We start from the raw sequence: 21901 nt of genomic DNA, 5'->3' as shown, positions 1-21901 counted from the left end.
CAGCAAAACACCGTGTTGGGGAGCTCACTTACTTCGTAGCTCTCTGCCTCATGAGACTGCACAGTGAACAGATCCTTTACCCATTGCTTTCAGTTTACCAAACACAACAGATTTAAAAAAAAAAAAAATCTTAGGGACAGGCATGAGAGGAATTAGGTAAACTAGGTGATGGTAAAGAGATGCGGTGGAAATTAAGATGTCAGTTTTTGTCCCTTCTTCTGTTCCTGACTTCTGTGGATATTGCAAAGGCAATTAGTCAGCTTTGTTTTTTCCGATCTCTAAAACAGTAGGAACTGCTGATGATAAATGTGTTCAGGGATTAAATATTTGAGGGTTTCATGGAAGTGTGTGAAACATACTTCACAATCTATGACTCTCTTAGGCGTCATTTTCCAATGCCTTTCACCTTGTCCCAGATATTTGTATCAATGTCTCATGAATACAAACTGCATATAAAATACGGGTTTTGTGGGGTTTATGATTTATCTTCATTATCAACCAATCGGGAGTCATAGAGCAATATAAAATCAAGCTAAAGATTGCTTCAATAGGACAGCTAATTTACGGCAGTATTAAAACCTCCCTAGACAAGGTGTTAATGTATTTGCCACGCTTACCATTGGGAGGTTTTTTGCTAATAGGTAATGGCAATCTTTCTTGTTGCAAATAAAACACTCGTTATCTTCCAATCCACTGAGGACTTGGAGGTTCAGCCTGTTCTCTTCGTCTTTGCCTGAGACTTCCATGGTTTTGACTGCCACTACTAACTTTCCCTCTGCTTTCTCTTCTTTAGCATGATGACCTCTAGCTCTTGAAAACTTTATCTTGTATTTTCTTCCTTTCCGATGACTCTTCCTGCTCCCTCCTGGAGTACTCTGCTTTTGCTTTCCAGAACCCTTTCCTGCAGTGTGGTGCTGAGGGCTCATCCCGGTATTGCTCCGGCCCTGCGACCCTCTCCACGCAGAGCAGGTGACAACAGCAGGCGCCTTACGGGAGCCTCAAGACATACGCAGGCCATTACACAGACAGCTGCAATTACGAACACTATCTATCCGGGTACTTCTCTTAGTGCTTTCAAAGGCTGCAGTCGCCTATTAAGCATGACGGGCTCCTGTAGGCGCAGCTCCGTGCCCGCGCCTTATTCCGCAACGCCCAACTCGGCACCTCCCGCCGACGGCGGCAGCGCGCGGCCAGGGGCACGGACAGGCACAGGAACAGTGACAGGGGCAGGGCCGGGCCAGGGCCGGCCCCCTCCCGCCGCCTTCCCCGCTTCCTCCCGGCCCCGCCTGTTGATGTTTCACTTGGTTTTAATTCCCGGGTCGCAAGATGGAGGCGGCGCTGGGACGTCGGGAGCTGCTGCCGCTGTCGCTGCTGCTGCCGCCTCTGGCCGCCGCGCTGCTGGGCCCGGCCGCTCCGCTGGGACAGGTATCGCCGGGGCCAGCCCATCCCCTGCCTGCCACTGCCACTTTCCCTGCCCTTCTCCTTGCCCCTGCCACTGTCCCCGTTCCTGTCCCTCTCCCTGTTCTTGCCCCTGCCCCGCTCCCTCACGGGGGTGAGCCGGACCCTGCCGCGGGGCGACAAGGTTTCCCCTCTCCCTTTGCTGGTTCGTCTGTATAGGTTTGGATGTGTCGTGTCTGACAGGTCTGAGGGGGGGAGATGGTTACTTCTATGCAATGTAGATGTGTTTCTATTGTATTTTCAGGCTTGTCCGCCTACATCTCGATAGTTCAGTGCCGTAGAAGTATGCACTGCATTAGGTCCACATTTGCGCCTAGCCTATTCTTGAATCGAACCAAGAAAAGGGTTCTGATGTATTGGTGTGTATCTATAAATACACAAGGCATTGTGTTGTCTGTTTTTCTGTTCCAATATCTATGCTGTATCTTGGTGAAATCTTTTTAAAAGAGTGGGAGGAATGTTTTGGGTACTATGTAGGAGATCTTTCCAGTGGGAATGAAAAGGTTTGCCAGAGAAGCAGGTGAGCTTTGACCTCTAAAATTACAGAAGAGCTGGGTACTTCTGCCTGCACTTAAATCATGACCAGATACATCCTCTAAAATGGTTATAATTGTGAACCCAAAGTGTAAGATCACAGAGGGAAGAGTTGTGAGGGGTTTGTAGTCAAGTTGTCTAGCCAATGTGAAGTTACTGTTACCTGAGCAAATTTATCGGTCTTTTTTTCCCTCCAGAGTTATTTAGTAATGTAATTTAAGTAAAACATTTCCAAGAAAGCCTGATGGAGGCCCTGGACTAGCACATCCTGTGTTACAAAGCAGGATTCATTCCTGGTCTTACTTCCTGGTTTCTGCTTCTCTGTATGAGCTTTTGAAGAGAGAGCTCCTCAGCTCTGATTTCAAAACAGAGATCTAGATATTCATATACCTATAAAAGTGCCTGAATGCTTGAAGTCAGGTGCACTAAAGAGAGCAGAGGGAGCTCAACTGTGGCTACTTTGCTTATCCCTCTGAGAAAGGGACTGCTGGCTTGAATTTGTTGAAAGGCAGATGAAGTGACAGTGTAATATAGACTTACGCTCTTGCTCACCTTCTACCCAGAAACACTCACACTTCCACACTGAAACTTCAACTTGATGGCATTAAAGTTATTTATCACTACAGTTTTATAGGACACAGAGGCACATTTGTGTCTGCTGTCTTTGGATGTGAAGGCTTGAGCCGGGCACAGGGGTGCTGGGGCAGTCTCATGTAAGGCATCTTGGCAGAGATGGAACAGGTGGGTTTTAGAGTGTTAATATTATGGGCTTGACTTAGGAACTGGGCTGCAGTGTCTTATGGGCACAGATGTGCTGTTTGTGGGGTTGAGTTTGTCCATTTGTGCTGTACTGCTCAGGTGGTCTTGTCAGTTCATGTTTTGCTAGTTTGGAAGTATCTGCACTCTTTTAGCTTTATACAGGCCTGGTGGCGTAAGTATATGCAGAAAATTTCTTTTAAGAGTCAAAAAGGGGACAAACAAATTTCTACTTTAGTGGTTTTTTTCTTTTTAAATCTTAAACTTAGCAAACTCAAAACTTGTGTTTTCTCCTGCACTGTTTAGTTTTGTACATACAGGACTGGTTTTGATGCAAAAGGAACAATGTGTCTTGAGAAAGTTTTGAGTAGAAGAATCAATGTTTTTTGACACTGAGCTGTTTTTTGGTGGCCTGTTAGGAACAGAAGTGCCTAGGCAGTGGGAATAGGCAGAGTGGGAATGCCATGCTGTCAAGCTGCCTTCAGAAGCCGTGAGCTCAGTGACAGTGGATGATGGGATCAGAATAACTGTGTTGTTTCCTCAGGATGGCTTGGGACTACAGACTGGTGGGGAGCAGGCAGCATCAACATGTTCAGCTTTGTTTTGGCTGGATACCACAACTGTGCTCTATAACTCTGTGAGCCCGCTGGCTGCACTCTACTGGTGCTTCATGTTTTGTTAACTCTTCCATGTGGGAATTAAAGCTGGTGTTAAAGTTTACCTCCTTGCTGATGGCAATAATGTTACAGAAACAGTAGTGAAAGGACTGAAAAAAAACTTAAGACCCTGAAATAGCGTTTTGTAATGCTGAAATGCTTTGTTCAGTTCTGGAATGTGAACGCCTCAATTGTTGGGCAATACTTGTCATTTCTTAAAAAAGTTGTTTTGAAATCTGGACTTTTTTTTTTTTAAACATTAGCATGTCTGGTTAGATTTTTATTTCTCCTCATAAAATTTGGATATGCAAAACTGGACTAAAAATTGATTGATTTTAGACAGAATTGAGGGTTTGTTGTTGTTGTTGTTTTGTTTTGGTTTTTTTCTTTAAAAAAAATACAGGGACTGATGCAATAAGAGAACTGACCTTCACATTAAAGTAATGTTTCTGGTGCAAGGTCAGGAATAAGGTTTTGTGCTTTAGAGTATTTTTTTAATGTGCTGATAGGAACTAGCTAAAAGCAACACTGACGCTATGTTATTTGCTTACTCTGTTTGCCTCTCGATAATTTAGGCTAGCAGAGTTCTTTCTAAATAACATACTTGCCTACCAGACTTTTTTTTTTCTTTTTAGTTCAGTTCAGTTGCCTGGAAAAAAAATATTTTCATATTATTTGTTGCCTGCAAGAAACCTCTGTGTGGATGGGTCATTTTACAACAGCAGGAAATAATCTTCACTACATCACCATTTGATGCAGTGAGTACAATGTATTTTAATCAAAGAAGAAACTTGTTAGTAGCAACATGCTGAAATGTTTCTTCCATCACTTTATGCCAGTTTCTCTATTAACAGCCCAGCACATGTGGATTTTAGGCCTAAAAGAGCTGACATCATCTTCCTATGTATATTTGATTAAGTTAAAGCACTATGATATCAGCAGCCATGTCTCTGTGATGGGAGACTGAGTATTCACCTTTAAAACTCATGATAAAATATCATGGTATGAGTTGGTTTAATAGGGAGGATACAAAGGCAGTTCATGCTAGTAACATACATAGGGCAAAGGGAATGATAAGCCACGTTATAGTAAGAGTCATTGTAAAACAAGGAAGGAATGAAAGTAAGTGTGCTTGTTCAGAAAAGCAAAGTAAAGCAAAAGCATCATGTTAGATTATTATATTAACAAAGAGTTCAGCTTTAGCTAGTTAAGTAAATACTGGATGTAGTTTTCTTACCCTAAATACTGTCATGCAGTTTAATAATGCCAAACCTTAATGGAGAAAATTTTGTATCAAAATTTTGTGAAATGTGAGGGACTAATTACTGTCCTGCAGACTTGTGAATTCTAACTTGTCATGTCAAACTTGTACCATGATTACTTCTCAATCCAGTTACGCCTGATTGCAGTTAAGAGTCACCCTACAACATAGCTCTGGTTTGATTCTGATGAAAGAATTGTGTGAAGCATGGATCACAGAGCCCTCGACTGCAACATATAGTTACACTATTTGGAGCCAGTTGTTGTCCATGTGAGTGCCAGGACTCAAGTGGAATGAGTTTGGTGGTTTTGTTTGTCTATTCAGGCACTTCTTTTCCCATAATCTCTTCTCAGATGTAAGAACAAGTTATTAATTTTGTCTATTTTTTACCTCTGTGGCAACCTGCATCAGACTTTACATTTTTCAGTTGCAAACAGGATATCAGCAGTGCCTGTGTAATGCCTGTGAGGGGATTGTCTGCCTTTCAAGTCTCTGTACAGCTGGCCGTCTTGCAAGGCACTGTGCCATCTGTTCCTAGGTCTGCCCACTTGGCTTCCCACAGGCCTTGTGGTGCAGAAAGAGCCTTGTTTGGAGAGCCTCAGTAGAGAACAGCTGTGCTTCAAGTGGGCTGGCTGCTAGCAGCTGAATCTAGATGGGGTTCATGTGAGTGATGCAGCTGTGTAGGACTGAACAGTTACCCTGTACTGGGAGAAACTGTACAGTGCACCTCATCAGGTACTCACTGCCTGTGGAAGGAGTTTTTCCCTGATTCCTTAATCAGATAATCAGATCTGTTTGAAGTTCCTGCATGATTAGACCCGTCAGCTTTGTCTTGTGTGGCATTTTTCATTAAAAAGCAATATTAGGTGAAATGTTCTCTGTGGATTTGTGTGGTGTGGTTAGTCTTTGAGAATTAATGAATATTCCCTTTTAACTTATGCCAGATGCTTTATATTCTTTACTGACATCTTTTCCCCTTCTTGTTCTTCTGCTGCTACTGCGATTATACTGCCCCAGTTACCAGTCCTGGGTTCTGTTGCAGCACACAGTGAAAGAGAAAAGGATTAGAAAATGATCACTACATGCTTACCTCTGCTGATCCAAGCTCACAAAAATTCAGTGGTTCACTGTAGAATATGTCATCACAGTGCTGCTGCCTAGCTGTCCTAGAACAGAATGACTTTTATTTGTGGTAGGGGTGCTGTCCTCTTTGCAGGTTCTGTGGCTATTACCGCTGTAAATATCACTGCTGGAGCACTAAAACAGTGGTGAGAAATCATATGAAAACTCAGGAGAGACATTTACATCCTATAAGAGCATTAAGAATGATAGGGCCATTTTTAGTGCAGGTTGGAGTTTGTGTGAAGGCACTGATCAGCACAGGGGGGGCTAAGGGGCTGTGAAATATGGAACGGGGATCAGTACTTCAATAAGCTGAAAGCACACCCTGATTCTTAGAGACCTGGATTGCTTCTTGGGGCTGTCCTTTCATTCTGGCTCTGTTAAAGCACTGCTTTTTCACATATTCCAATGAATTCAGAACCTTTTTAATTACAGGACTGTCTGAAATTTGTGCAATCTTTCATGATATTGTTAATACTGAAAAGTGTATTGTAAGTTATACAACCAGGTTTTACACTCATAGTTGAGGCTTCTCCAGGAATTGATGGTGCAATAGTATGGATTTCTGCAGAGTTCCCATGTTCTGCTCTCAGTGGCTTTGTTACTGCAGGATTGGCAAACTATGTGTTTACAAAATGATGAAGTACATAACCACAAGACAAATCTACAAAGCACTATAAAACACCTTCTTCCCCTCCACCCTCAGGTTGTGAATTTTATTATGGCAATATAAAAAAAAATTTCCTCTGTTGAAATTAATGGATGTTCTGTAAGTCTGTGAGTCTTCAGCCCTAGGATTGGAAAGATGGGGATTTGAGTTATCACTGGAGCACTTTCTAGCAAGTGTGGCTTGTCAGACCAGGCATTTCATCCTGAAAGCCTGGGACAAGAGTTCTTGGCCTGCCACATCTGTTTCCCTCCCTGTTAGGAGGCATAAACAACATATGGCTCTTGAGCACTTATCAACATGCAGATACTGAAGGGGTACCAGTCAGGTTTCTGATAACAGGGGCAGTACCATGCATCACCTGTTCCCTGCTGGGGGTGAAAGTGGATCAGCTGGGATGGTGCTCTGCTCTCCTGTGAGCTGCTGCTTCCTTTCCCCCAGCACTCCTGCCCAGCTTTTCATTGCATTTGGCATGCATCTGGTGGTTTTTGCCCTCCTGTAGATTTTGGTATGGGGTGTGTAGGGTCAGGAAGATGGCCACAGCAAGACCCATTGAGTTTTGAGTGTGACACTGCAGGAGAGACCAGTGGGAAGCCATGGGAAGACAGCAATGTGAAACTAGCCTTCAAGGAAGGGTTAAGACTGAGCTGGAATACTGTTATTTTCCGTGGGGAAATATGAAGACTAATGAACAACCTGTTCATAAATTGCAAAAGAAGAACATATGACAACTGAGTAGAATGGTACAGCACATGGAAAGATAACAGTAGAATTTGTTGGATCTGGATGTGAACAGACTAGTCACAGGAATGGCAACAGCATGAGTTCTCTGTTGTGTGTGACCAAAAAATTGCAAGGGTCATGATACAGCTGCTGTAGGGGAATATTAATCTTTGCTCTGAGTTATTGGCGAGCTTTATGAACCTGTACCATTAAGGAGATGCATCACCATCGCCTGAGATGATGGTGAGGACAGACATCTCCCAAGGAGATGCTGCAAGGACAGAGACATCACGCAGCAGAGGCAGTCCAGCAGTCTGTGTCCATCAGAACAAGGAGCCCGGCTCATTCCTCCCAGCTGTGTTCTTGGACCTCTTGTGCTTGTCTGGCTCTTCCTTGCTTGTTCAACTGACAGAAAAATAGTCTGGCAAAAAAGGGAAAGTTTTTGTGCCATTAATGAGCTAAATTACCTCGCTGACTTGGCATGGATGAGAGGGAAGGATGATGTGCAGGAGAGATCTGCACTCTCAGTAGCAGAGGCAGCAAGTGGTTAAACTGGCTTATTTGTCTGCACCTTACCATCTGATTTTTGAACCTGTGACAGCACAGAAGAGATCAACTGAAATATTTAATTTCTTAAACATTTAACGTGCTCTTCAAGTGCAAGTTCTAAGTATGTTCTGGAATTCATGACAGTGCTTGTGGATACTGTGTCAACGGAACTGACAGCTGTTTTGAAGGAAATTAATCATTGTATGTATAGCTCACTCTGTACATTTAACAGTCAATTGTTGAGCATACCTAGCTTCCTTCATGCCCTTCACTTTCAAATAAAGCATTTGATTTAAAGAAAAAAGGTAGGAGGGGATTTTCCTATTTTTCATCAGTCCTTTCCTTTTTCTTGTAAACTGAGTCCCTTTGTAGATGTTGAAAAAAGATTGCAAAATACTTTCTGTGTAAAAAAACTTGAAACGTAAGTTGTGGCTTAAAAAATGAAGGACTGTTAAGACTTCCTGGAAAATCCATCTTTTGTGCCCTTTGAATACCCAGAAAACAGAAAATCCTAGGAAGTAATGATACAAAGTTTTGGTAATCTGGTAAACAGTTTGAGAGTATAAAATACTTAAGAGTTCTGAATGCTAAGAGCTAAAATATCTAAAAGTTTGGTGGATTTTTATTTTGTTATTAATACACACAATTCTTAAAATATGAGAAGAAAATAAGTGGTTTGAGAAAATTACAGGAAGACAGGATAGAATACATCCTATGTTTATGCAGTTAATCCAGTTTGTATTTTGAGTTACAGACTTACGTTGTCTGACTAACTTGGTAATTTTCATTTACTGTGAATATCTAGGATTTAAGTTTTGAGGAAAAGTCAATATAAAAACCTATTTCATAGAAATAGGCTTCTATTTCATAGAAGGGGCATTGAGGAAGAGATTTCTCTTTGGTCTCGGTGGCCTTCCTACTGATATGGCAAATGGGTCTGGGCAAAGGGGAAATACAAAAAATTATTTCCAAGTCACTTCCAACCCAAAGGCTATCTGTGTTAGGTTTTAAACCGTTCTTCTCATGATGCCAGATTGCAGCTGAATTAGACTTGGATGTTGTTTTTCAGTTTTTGACAGTTCTGGCTACTTGAGTGTGCTTGTTAACACCCATTGTTTCAATGCTTTTTTGACATTATAGTCACACTTCAGCAGCTTTCTGTTCATGAATGGGGCTGTATTATGCTGGGTACTGTATATTTCACATATTTTCTGGCTAAAAATTTAGTATTGTGTAAAAATGCTAAATGAAAAGTCTTTTTGTGTATTTACATTTTTATTTATTTTAAATTCTGAGCATGTTCAACTTTTTATTGAGACATGACTCACTTTTTAACTGTTGGTTGTGAAACCATGACCCAGCTACAAAGCTAAAGAAGAAAGTGAGGGTATGGAGACATTTTCCAGAGGAAAATGGATCACAGAATCACCTAATCATTTAGGTTGGAAAAGACCTCTAAGATAAGTCCAGCCTTTGACTGACCACCACCCAGTCAACTAGACCATAGCATGAAGTGCCACATTCAGGTGTTAATGAAATGAAGTTGTAATGATTTAAGGCTCCCCACAAGGCAAATATGGAGCTTAACATTGTTTTTGAAGAGGCATCTGAGAAAAGCAGTGTGGCAGTCATTACTTTTGGCTATGTGGAAGCAAGATTTGATTTTTGTATGTAGTATTTTTCAGGGGCAGACCTGGGAGATTTAAGGTCCCATTTGCAAAGCATTCCCTGAAATTACAAGGGAGAAATGAGAGGACAGAATGAGTGATTCAATAAATTACAGCAATTAGAGTTTGAAAGAAAGAAGCAAATCCCAATTATCTGCAAGTTTGAGGTGTCCCATGTGGTATAATTTGGGAATCATAACCAAAGAAACAGGATTACTGCTGACAAAACTGAATGTTCTTTACTATAGACTAACATGTATTAAACTTCACTTTGAAGACTAACTTGAGTGCTTAAAAAAACATTTACAGAGAATCTGATTTTTACCTTTTATGGTCTATTATTTTTCAGCTAATATGAGAGACTTCCATTATAGCCTTGTGAAACAAGTGATGATGATGATGATGATGATTATTATTTTATCTTTATTACAAAAACCCAGAAACCTACATAGGGGGATGCAGATGTCATTCTTTCTCATCAATATTCTTTATTAAAAAGAGGGGTGAAAAAACCAGACTAATCCTTACATGAAACAAGAAAGCATATTCCTTTTTCCTCTGTCTGCTGGATAGAAAGCCTGGGAATGCGCCAGGACAGTGCACGAAAGTTGCCTGCAGTGGCTTATGTGTTTTCTCAAACTTAGATCTCTTCTCACTGTTTTTTTTCCAGGAAGCAATCAGAGTTGGTGTTACGATGCTGAACACCAGTGGAGAATTTCACAAAGGACAGGTTTGTCTGGTTTTTCTATTTATTCAGTGAATTAATATGTAGCAAAACAAAGTCTGTAGCAGCTGCAGATATATCCTTTATTCTGACGTCAGTCAGTATGAAGTGTGTTCCTCTGAGAGTAGAGTTGCAGCACAGGAGCAGGAAACATACACTCATTCTGGCTGTCTTTCTTTCAGGTTCTGTTTAATATCACCTATGTTAATGGACAGGTATATCTAAATGACTTCCCCATGAAAAGCGGGGTTGCCCACATAACATGTCAAACAGTAATATGTGAGTATTCTCTTTTCCTTGTTTTTAAAAAGTTTCTCCTACCCCCAGGGTATTTGGCTTCCCTGTTGTCTATTAACCAAAGCTTACAATGGCTATGTGTTCTGTATTTTGCAAACCTGAGCATTGTAGAAGCAAAACATTTCCCAAGGTAGGACAAGTTTTGTGTTGAAATGGATCAGAAAAATCTTACTGCCTTCATCTCAAGTCACATTAACAGGCTTGTGTGTAAATGGTCTAATCTAAAATCCAGACTTTGCCCATCTTTTCAAAAGAATGTTTTGCACTACAGGCTAGACAGTGTAAACAGAAGGATGCAACTCCACCCTGCTAATGGCTGTGTCCCTGGGTTGGTTGGCACATATCCAGAAGGAGATTCAGTAACAAAAATATGAATTGTTGTTAGGAGATCTTTTAATGATCTCACTTCTGTGTCTATAAGACAAGTTCCTGCTGGATAGGGTATTATAGCACAAATACTGCACTTTTGCTAGGGTCCTGCAGTGGTTAATGACTTCAAATTGTCTTGAAACTGCTATTTTTCTTCTGATTCAATGCCACGTTTTTTGTGAAAAACCAGAAAGTACTGTGATTTTTTTGGAGATCCACAGAGCATAGTGTATAATTAATTAAACAAAGACCATTATGCTTATTTGATTTAAGCTTCTGTTGTATTGAGAACGATCTGCTGCTGCATCAGGTTCAGTCAATCTCTAGGCTGATTTCTGAGGTCATCCTCATCAGGCACTTACAGAATACTAACACTTTCAAATTGCTTCTCTGAGTCATAACCTTCTTGCTTGAACCCTTCTTTCCCAAGCATCATCAATTATTAATTTGACTTCTTTTCTAGAGAGGGAGAGCAGTAATCAATTTCTCTTTTTCTGGTAAAAAACCATGGCAAAATGTCATTTACTTGCAAAATAACTCAGTCCAGAAAAATAGATATGATTTTATTGACTAATTCTGAGAGGTCCTGAACACTCTTCTGTAGTTCATATTTATTTCCCAAATCATAGTTTTATAGCTTTCACTGACTAGTTTTGAATCTGAAGCAGTGAGGAAAATACTGATTTGACCTGAGAACTAGAAACCTGGAACTGTCTCTCTTGATTGGGTCTGAGTCCCCAGCACAGCACCTTCCTCTGTTACCTGTAGTGTAATGTTTATACTGTTTACTTACTAAATTATTGACAACAGATTCAGGTAGTATTTGTAAAATGCTAAAGAAATATCAAGATACTTTCTGATAGAGGGGGGGAAATACTCCTGAATGTATATAAAAACAAAACTTGACCTTAATAATCATGCTTTGGAATATTACAGATGACATACTCCGACATAATTGTCAGATCATTCTTGGCACCTACATCCCCACTTGAAGTACCCCCAAATGTCAGTTTTGGAAGTGTATCTGTCACTCCTGTGCATGTAGTGGTGGTTAAGCAGCCTGACATATGGTAAAAGCTGGGAGCACAGGGAGCTTCTGCTGCTTGGCATCTTAGGGGCTTTGGGCCTTTAATGCATGCTTACTGCTCTAAATCAGAAAACACTCAGCAACCAGGTTAGTGCCCTGGCTCACACCTGTAGGGAACTTTCTCTCCTTCTGCCACTAATTTTGGCAATGAAAGATATTACTAAATTATGCCAAAAAGTATTCTACATTTTAAATAAGCAAAATAGCTTTATGAGGACAGGGATCACAGCATAAAAGTAATGGACACAGTGAGTAGTTACTGTGTGACTGAGAGACCCAAGTCGAGCCTTACCCCACGTTACCTGACAGGCTCAGCACTGCAAGTGACACACACAGCACCAAAGGCTTAGCAGCAGGGATGGTTTGGTCTCAGTTCATGTCCCTTGCTGCCTGAATGCTGAAGAGACCCTTCACCTCCACTCTGGTGCTTCTGCAGGACTTCAGTTCTAGCATGCCCTCACCTGAAGCAGAGGTGTGCTAACTGGGAGAAGGATACTAAGACTATGCAGAAACAGCCAGGGTAGAAAGGCAGTTCTGTGTGTACTTGTAGAATATTAAGTTTTTGAAATAGCTGAAAGCTTTTGGGTAGGAAGAGAGGTTGAGGTGTCACCAATCACATATGAAAACAGAGAGGGGGACAGAAAAATATGTAGGAGGGAACTGGCACTCATCTTGAGTAGTAGATGCAGTGTGCCTGGAAAAGAGCATATTTGCTTCTGTATTCAGAGGAAGAGGAATGTTGTGCAAACCAAGATGTTTACACAGGTGGCTGGCTAGGCTGTGGCATTACTCTTATGAACTTCTTTGGACAACTAAAATACAAATGCAGCAATAATCAAGCCAAAGAGCTCTGCTTAGAGCGCTTAGATGCAAACCTCAGAGGAAGAGATGCAGATGCGACATTGTTTGCAGGCTGCCTGAGTCAGGGGATTGTACAGCTCTGCTGTGTTATGAGACCTGCTCTGAGTTTGATTTCGTGAAAAAATCCTAGCATCTGTTTTACTTGTTGCCCAGATTAGTACTGGTTGTAAAAGCAGTTACTGGAAGTGTTTAAGGACATCAGCATAGCTCAGACTTGGCTACTGCTGTTCTGGCATCTCTGGTTTGATGCTAGTGGTCCCCTGACTTCTCCATTCAGGTGCTAAATGTGCAATGGCATCTGTGTCAGAGTTGCACCTGTTTTCTCTATGGCTGGGTCCTGCTTTCTGGTTGAGGTGGTTTCTCTTTGAAAATTGTGACACTGTGTGTTAACAGTGGAGAACGGAAGCTTGGATAACTTACCGGATCAGCAGCGCCTGGGAACTGTCAGTGTTCGCATCATGGTTCACGAGGGGCCTTTGGCATCCACTTCTGATTTGCACCGGATTGTCATTCAGGAAGAAGTGACAGAAATTGATGGAAAACAGGTAAAAAAAAGCCCTGCTGCAGCATTCTGCTTGTTTTTAATTTAGGAGAGGCAAGTAGTTCCCAAGAATTAAAATGTTTACATGTATCTAGCTGGTGATTAGAACACGAAGTATATAATTAATGTTAACTAACACAGTACTGAGGGAGATAACAGCAAAGTTGGCAGTATATTAGTGGGGCTGTTTCAAGAGGAAACTTCAGGTTTTAATGCTTCTATTCATATTTTCATAATTATCATTAACTGTATCACATGCTCTTTGAATACATGAACTTGTGCAAGCAAAGCCAGACTCACAAGCGAGAGCTGATTTATAAAATAATGTACAAAACAAACAAAAGGGGCATGGGCTCGTTCTGAGTCCTGAGGTTTTCCCCATTGTTTATTCCAAGCTAACAAAAGGTTTCAAGCATGTAGCATGGGCAACAGCTTGCAGCAGGAAACTCTTACGGCAGGTGGGCTTATTGTGAAAGCCCACTACACCTGAGAGCTAAGCCATAGAAGATTTTGCATAGAAGATAATTTGAATCTTGATAATGAACATGGACTTTGAGATGAACAAACACCTCCACCCCCTCAATTCTAACTGTATTTGCACAAATACCAGTGAATGTGAGGCATTGCAATTCTAGCTGAGATTGAAATGTGCAGAACTGAGTTCTCAAAATCACCTGGATGGTGTAGTTGATTAACTAACTAAAGAGGCTCTGTAGAGAAGATCCAGATGCTGAAGCCAGCAGCAGTGTCATATTTCTGTTTCTGCACGTCTGCATCTTACAGGTGCACAGGCTTTTTTGAATCTGGCTTATGTTCTGCTGCCTTTTTCTTTTTTTAAAGGATTATGATGATAATACCATTGATCCTTGATTAATTGCATAGTCAGCATGTAGTATTTTTTACAGGGATCTGTATCATGTCAGAATCTTACTCTGTTAATGAAAAGCCCCACTGAGAGGTCTGTAGCTTTTCCAATGACGTCTTTATCCCACTGGTAATAGCCTAAAATACCGTGGTTTGATTCAGTTATTACACAACAGTGGCATTGTATTTCAGGCCTCAAACTAGACATCACAATGCATTTCAGATTTTCATAGGGACCTAGTAAGAACAACCAGAAGGCTAATACTGTTTCCTTGATTGTTCCTTTAAGTCAAAAGCAGTCTCACATAAGCACAGTAGAGGAGCAGAATCACCTCCCTCACCCTGCTGGCCACACTGCTTTTGATGCAGCCCCCAGATACAGCTTGCTTTCTGGAATGTGAGTGCACATTGCCAGGTCATGCTGAGCTTTTCATCCACCAGCACTCCCAGGTCCTTCTCTCTAAGGCTGCTCTTTTTCCATTCTCTGCCCAGCCTGTACTTGTGCTTGGAATTGCCCCAACCCAGGTACAGCACCTTGCACTTGGCCTTGTTGAACTTCATGAGGGGTCCACCTCTCAAGCTTCTGTAGCTGCTTCTGGATGGCATCTCCTCCCTTCTGCAGGTTGACCACAACGTGTCATCAACAGACTTGCTGAGGGTGCATTCAATCCCACTGTCCATGGTGCCAGCAAAGTTGTTGAATAGCACCAGTGCAAATACCCATCCCTGGGCACACCACTTGTCACTGATCTCCATTTGGATATTGAGCCACTGACTGCAACTCTCTAGAGTGCAACCATCCAGCCAATGCCTTATGCACTGCCTGGTCCATCTCTTCAGTGCATGCCTCTTGTTTGGAGACAAGGATGTCAAGCAGGACACTGTCAAATGTTGTGACACTTGGCTTTCAGCTTTTGAAAAAAAGCAATGCTCCTGCAAAAGCAGAAGTGTCAGTCTTGCCTCAGCAACACTTTCAATGTTTGCAAATGCTTTCATTACATACTTGAGTTTTCCATGCCCTAAAATGCCTCAAGAGGATAGTGATGTACTTTGTAAGACTTGGTTAAAAGCCCATGGATTGACTCCCACGTGCTTTTGCAGGGAGAGGGACCTTGTCTGTTCAGCATATTTTCTGATATGGTATGGTCTGCAGAAGTGTGGTATGTAAAAACAAAGAGTACTAATTCATCTTATAACAGCCCTATGTCTACATCTTAGTGGCTTGGAGATTTCTGGGATGTACTGGTGTCCTCTGCCAGCCTGCTTCAGTCTTGCTTTAAACTCAGTAATATTACGTTTGCATCTCTTGTAGGTTCAGCAGGAAGAAGTAACAGAAATAGATATTTTAGTAAAGGACCTGAGAGTACTTAGGCATTCCAACTACACCGTCCCTTTGAAAGAGAGCATGCTGTATTCCATGCCAAGGGACAACGACGTGTTATTTACACTGCCCAACCTCTCAGGAAAAGGTATCTCTCGGCTGTTAAGTAGTATTTTCATCCATATTTGGTGTATTACTTTACAGGGTAAAAGAGCATCATTAGTCCCTTGTTTTATGTAGTGAAACAGTTTCTTCATTAACAGGGAAAAATTTTATTTTATACGGCTTGGTTTTTATTTTTTTTAAACACCTAAATTCAGCTCTTGTTATTAGGTATTTTGTTTGTTTTCAAATCTGTTCTCCTTTGAAGTACTTGATACTTGGCAATCTGCAGTCCAGACATCTGACAGGAATAAATTTCTCTCTCAGATCTATGATGGAAGTTTCCCTAAAGCTCCCCTTATTTCCTGAGAATGAAAGAGAAAACTGTAGAGGAAATACCTGTCTGGGTTAATTCCAAACTACAGAACAGTTCTCTGTAATTAAACTTGAATAACTTAAAAGCAAGAGAAGTTATTTGGTGCCTTAATTTTGTTTCAGTTTTGTTTCATCAAAATGTCTCAAGGATTTAATTGGAGTAGAATACTTTGATCTAGTCTATAACCTTTTAATCTGATGACAGCTGAAATTTACAGCTAAGGGCATAGCTAAAGGCTGCACTGTAACACTGTTTCTGCTTCTTATCAAGTTCACTACTCGAGTCAAAAGAAAGAGAAGCCTTCTGTGTTCTTGCTGTAATTGTCTGAGGAATGTACAGTAGAGAAATGCAGCATGTCTGTTTTCCTGCAGAGTGAGTCAAATAAAAAGCAAGCTCCCCACTAAATCTAGTTTTCTTCTTCAGATATTCAAGATCCATTGCAAACTACCAGTCAGTACCTCATCCAGCAAGTAGAAACTACAGTGGATGAAGAGACATTACCTGGCAAGTTACCAGAGACCCCTCTTAGGATAGAACCTCCATCTTCTTACAAGGTGCTTTTGTTGTTTTTTTGTTTGGTTTAATTACTAGTATAATTATTCGTATATAAGTACAGTTATTTAAAGACAGACAACCACTAAGACCAGTGGACTTCTGCAGATAAACAAACCCCAAATAAACCAAAAAATGCCCCCACCTAAATTACCCTTCACCAGTGACAAGTCCAGTAGGAATCCAATGGGCTTCTGAATCCTGCAATGTTCTGACCACACAGATACGTCATGATAGTCAGTTGTGATATTTACATTATACAGAGCTAAGAATTTATGACAGTTTCAAATATTGCTTAGCTTTAAATTACACCATTTTCTTCTGACTCTGCTCAAGTGCTTACCCCTCTGAGAAACAGACCACTGGTCTTACCTGCTGTAGGAAACACAGCTGGAGAAGTTTCAATTCCATCTTAGGCAAGAATGGGTTTCATGGCGTCCTCTGTGGCCAAAACACTCACCATTATAACCTACTGCCTGCTCTGTTCAAGTGTCCTTTATTTTCCAGAGGGGCCCTTAATGAACACAGAACTAAACCTTCACCTGTTTCAAACTTTGAAGGATAAAGATAGCTGAGCCACCAGTCAATTCCATCGTGCTTTTATGTATGTTTAAGCATGTATGAGTTTAATTTAAAATTATCACCATGTAATGTGATTTATCGGTAGCTAAATAAAACCCCTGAAAACCCAGCAGTTAATTTGTTTTGCAATCTGTCTTTGTTTTTTTACCTGTTTGTAGGTGATGTGCCAGTGGGTGGAAGACTTGAGAAAAGGGTTGTGCAGATTCTGGTTTCAGTCTTTACCTATCTTGTTTAGTTTCATGGAAGTTGTTGTTGTTGGAGTTGTTGGAGCAGCTCTTATTATCAAAGTCTTAAAGGTGATTCTCCCTTCCTGTGAAAACAAGTAAGTAATTTTTGTAATTGTTTTTTTTTTTGCTGTGATGAAGGCAAAACAGTGACTTAAAAAATCTTTGAAGCAGCCCCACTCTGTAGGAAAATGGTAGCAACAATTCAATGAGAAAGCTAGTGGTAACTTTCCATTCCAAGTGTACTTCTGACACATAGGCATTTCAGAGAAACATGGGAAAGTATTTTGATGGAAATATCTTTAGCTGAGCTGTCACACTGCCAAATTTTTATCAAGTCTTCTAGGGACTAGGTTGTGAGACACTATTAACATAGTTCCAAGAGAGGAGGGTAGAAACTAGAGCTAAACAATTCCAACATCTCTAAATCTTACACTCCTACGGTGTTGGAGTTTTACAGTAGCTCTGAAAGGCCTCAAATTTGGCTTTCCAAATTTGCATGGGAATTCTCCAAGGGAATTCTACCTCTGTAGGCAGCTTCCAAGCCACAGTAACTGGTGCTGGCAAGAGTCCACAAATAAAGCTGATTGCCTACAATGGCTGATTCTACATGGTATGTTACCAGCAACACCAAGATTTTTTGGAAAAGCAAGGTCTCAGAACAAGGGGTGGAAAGATGAATTAGTAACTGCAGGTAATAAATCAGTGTAGATTTAGTGCTGGAATGGGCAAGCACGTGCACTTCAAAGCAACCTTAGTCAGCTCTGGAAGAGCTGATCAGCTGTGCCTCTGAATGGCCCTGCATGCAGTTAATTCATGTGTCCACTCAGGGGTATGAGTGGCCTTGGTCCTTCAGACAGACCAGAAAAACGGAGGGTTGAAAGATCAGGAAGGTTGGAAACTGCAGTGATAAAAGGGGCAGTGCTTCCCCTGACATTTCACACAGCGTGCTGTCAGATGGGAGGGCTTCCCTGGCTAGGGCAGAAAGAGTGGAGAAACACTTTGTACTTCCCCCAGCAGTAAGTAGCGTAACACTGCCACATGTGAAACTGAACTAAGTAGAACTGAGAAGAAAATTCGAATCCCAACAAACTGTTCAGCAAAGTGGCTGATGGCCTTTGCATAGCAGAGGTCAGTATAGAGCAGAGGAACCAGCTTGCAGTAATTTCCAGTTGGAGAACATGGGCTTATTCATGCCTTGTTAAATAAATTGAACCATCCCCTCCACTTTAAAAAAACAAACCAACCCAAAAAGCCCCCAAAAAACAACCCCTAAAGCACACAGTTATTTTCTTCCTACCTGTGTAAAGTGGTCCTCTAAAAAATGGCAAAGGTTTAACTCATGGCTGTAAACTAGTAAGAATGAGCAGAACATCTCATCTGGTGAATGACACAGTTGCAGATGTGAGTCTTGGAGAATCAGCTGTAGGTTCTGACAGCAGACAGTTGTAGGCTACTATGAAACTGAGCAGATAGAGCCTACACTGCTGACATTTCAGACGTAGAAACTGTGCAAAGGGAGCCCTCAGAAACTGCAGCCAGTACATTTTGGAAGCATTTTTCATTGCAGCTTCATGTAAGAGATATTATGAAGTTACTACTTAGTTGATGCATTGATTTAAACTAAGTTTGGGAAGTTTAAGTCTAATTTTTAGAACACAGAATTGGTTTGTGTCTTGTTTTCTAATGCCAGGTAACTTTACCTTTCAGAGGCATCCTTTTCCTGGATCAAGTCAGCTTTGTACCTGTGACTGCCATCAGCCTGCCTTCAGAACTTTCAGACAGGAAAAATAATTTAGATGAGAAAGCATGTACTTAAAACAGTTATTTACTTTGGAGTTACTGGTTTTAAAAACACACTTTTAGTTGATCTGATATTTGGCACCTGATCTTAATACCTTGTTTGTTTCCTACTAAGAAAACTTAAGTCAGTTGATTAATTGATAAAGGGCCACTCAGACTGAGGCCCAAAGCTGACTTCCTTGTGCCTCTCCATAAACAAGCAGCCTTTCCAGAAGCTTCAAAATAGAACAGCTGCCTTTTCAGAAGCTTCAGAATAGAGCAGCTTTCCACCCTGAGGGCTACCATTGGTTTTAACTTCTGTGAAGTCACTTTTCCACACCTCGGACAGGGTCCTGGCTGCCTTCATGCCCATAAACCAAGTCAGCTGTCCTGACTTAGCAAGACAATGAAATTCAGGGTGTCCTTAAGTCCACAGACAGCATTCCTCAGAAAAAGATGAGGGAATATTGCAAACATCAGCTGTGCCTGCAAACCTAAGCAAAGCTGCCCCACCTGGTTCCAGCTCTCATAGGATCAAGTGTGTCTTGCAAGGAAGATACCACTACCAAACATTTCTGTTACTCAAAAGATCTGGCATTTTATATATGCAAAACAAAAATCTAAAAGGCAGATTTATATTTCAAGCACTTTACATTTTTATGGTCCCTTCCACTCATAAAAATTGTTAGCAATTGTAACCAGCTTGCTTTTTATATCTGTGACAGCAGTACTCTATGAAGTCCCAAGAGAAAAAAAAAAAATTCCATTAAAGTCTACAGAAATACTGGCTTACCATTGCTGAGTAGGCCCAGTCTGCTCATGCCAGTTTGTACTGTTAACATTTTTCAAATAAACATTTAAATTGTTTATTAATCTGTGTTCATGTGTGCATTTATAGTTAGGTAAAACAGCACTTTGCCAAACATTTCAGACGCAGGGCACTGTTTCTTTCTTAGCTTTTCATTGTTCTTACTTACAAAAATTGTTTGTCAATAGGATGAATAGGAAAAAAACCTCAGAACTGTAACTACCTGGCACTCGAGACTGAGCACAGTTATCATCTGAATGATCAGAATTACCCATGTTCAGCTGGAGGTGTTACAGTGAGGGAGGAAAGCTGGGATTCCCCCCTGCCCCCCCCTGTCCTAAGGAAACATTATCATGAGTTTAGTGAGATCCAAGTCACTCAGATGCTGGTCCTTACAGCTGGTCTGTGACAGGAGCAGCTCTCATTGTCTCATTGAACTGACAGCACTGCAGTGATAAAAGGAACATTTCTAACGCTGACTTGGCTGTGTTAAGAAACCAAACCAAACTTCACCACCCAGCAGTGAAGTGTGATACATACACACCACATCAGCCCAAGGTAACGGGGACACTGCTCAAACTTCCCCTTGTTTCTCTGGTTTTTGCTCTGGTACCTTGTGAGGGGCAGAGGGGTTATCACCCATGGCTGAACAGGAAACTGCTAGGGCTAGCACAGGAATGGTGACTGCACAGAGAAGAGCCAGTCTTCAAACAGGTGCAAACAAACTTCCCTACATGGATATTCCCTGGCCCCTTTATTAGCATAGTTCAAGTAGAAGTGATGAACAAGGCTGAAGTTAGCTTCTTCTGGGAAAAAAAAAATAGGATGGACAAGAAACACAATAGTTCTTCCTTAGTGCACAAGCACCAAGTAGGAATTACGCTGCAGATGGAAACTCAGCAGCTGTTTGCACATGCTCTTTGCATCCCTCCTTATGAAACTGGAAACCAAGCACCTGCAACAGCCACAAGGAGATTTAGCTGTTCTAAACAGCTGCAACAAATGCATGGTTAAGCCTGAGAAAGTGTTGATACTGCTTGAAAACTTGGTTGATTTCTGTGAAGTTAGGAAGTACCAGGAGAGAAGTACCACCATGAGGTTACTGAAATTCTAAAAACAGTGCAAATCTTGAATACAGTAACTGCCAGACAGTTTCTGCTGCTTTATGAAGCTGGAGTTACCAAGTCTTAAAAAACTAACAGCATTTGTGTTTCTGCTTTAGCATGCACATGGTTTTCCCAAATCACAAGTCTCATGCCTTTCAGAGGCGTGCTAGTCTGAGCTAGCACCACTCTGAACTATTTTGTAGATTGATTTATAAACCACCTCAGCCAAGACAGTAAGGAAAGGGCAACTGTCCTGCATGCCAGTCATGGTAGGTCTCATTTTTCCAGACAGGAACTGATCAGGTTACATGTGCCCTCTAGGGGAAGGAACTGGGGTGGGGGGACTGGGAACTGAAAAAAAACCCCAACAAAACCCAGCTACCCAAAAACATCCCTGGTAGGATGGGAGCAGGTTTTTAGAAAGAGCAACATCATCTCTCAAACTATGGCTCTCCCTGCAGCCCTTCTTGCCCTCAGAACCACATATCACCACGTTGAGTGTTCCAAACCAAAATGAACCTCTGAGCTACAAATTCAGCTTCTACCACCTTTTCCTCCCTGTACCACACATTACAAAGATGGTAATTTTGTTCATTTAGAGTGAACAGGGCTGGTTGAAAACTAAACTACTGCTTTTAAATTGAGATTTACTTTAGAAGTTCTCAAAATGTATCACACACAGTCTAAGTGGCCCCTTACTGGACTGCTGCCAAGAACCAAAGCTTGCCTACTCTCCCTTCTTAGGCTGGGGACAGATTGAGTATTTTGGGTTGTTTGCAGTGAATTACAAGAAAAAAAATCTCCTCCTGCAACAACAGCTGACAGCTACACACTCACCCTAACATACAAACAAAAATAAATAGTGAGAACCCACATCTTCAAAATCTTGCATATTTTTATTAACTCTGACAC

The 21901-nt window shown here is 41.3% G+C and overlaps 1 protein-coding gene across 1 annotated transcript; it reads left to right on the top strand.

Annotated features, from left to right (window-relative positions):
* Positions 1 to 1319: 1319 nt before the first annotated feature.
* Positions 1320 to 19866, top strand: GINM1 (glycosylated integral membrane protein 1). Its single transcript, XM_082277265.1, has 8 exons — positions 1320 to 1425; positions 10064 to 10123; positions 10300 to 10396; positions 13125 to 13276; positions 15449 to 15605; positions 16359 to 16489; positions 17228 to 17391; positions 19004 to 19866. Exons 1-8 carry the CDS (start codon positions 1327 to 1329, stop codon positions 19110 to 19112), a joined length of 969 nt encoding a protein of 322 aa, XP_082133391.1. The 5' UTR covers positions 1320 to 1326; the 3' UTR covers positions 19113 to 19866.
* Positions 19867 to 21901: the final 2035 nt, after the last annotated feature.

The sequence above is a fragment of the Coloeus monedula genome, assembly GCF_965178545.1.
Source record: "Coloeus monedula genome assembly, chromosome: 2".
NCBI lineage: Eukaryota > Metazoa > Chordata > Aves > Passeriformes > Corvidae > Coloeus > Coloeus monedula.
Note: the sequence above shows the minus strand (reverse complement) of the source record. Positions and strands in the feature narration are given on the sequence as shown.

Excerpts from the sequence above, each read along its gene's own strand:
- GINM1 (XM_082277265.1), top strand. The coding sequence starts at position 1,327 with ATGGAGGCGGCGCTGGGACGTCGGGAGCTGCTGCCGCTGTCGCTGCTG. Across the intron at positions 10,124-10,299 it reads GAGAATTTCACAAAGGACAG|GTTCTGTTTAATATCACCTA; the intron begins GTTTGTCTGGTT and ends TCTTTCTTTCAG. Across the intron at positions 13,277-15,448 it reads CAGAAATTGATGGAAAACAG|GTTCAGCAGGAAGAAGTAAC; the intron begins GTAAAAAAAAGC and ends CATCTCTTGTAG.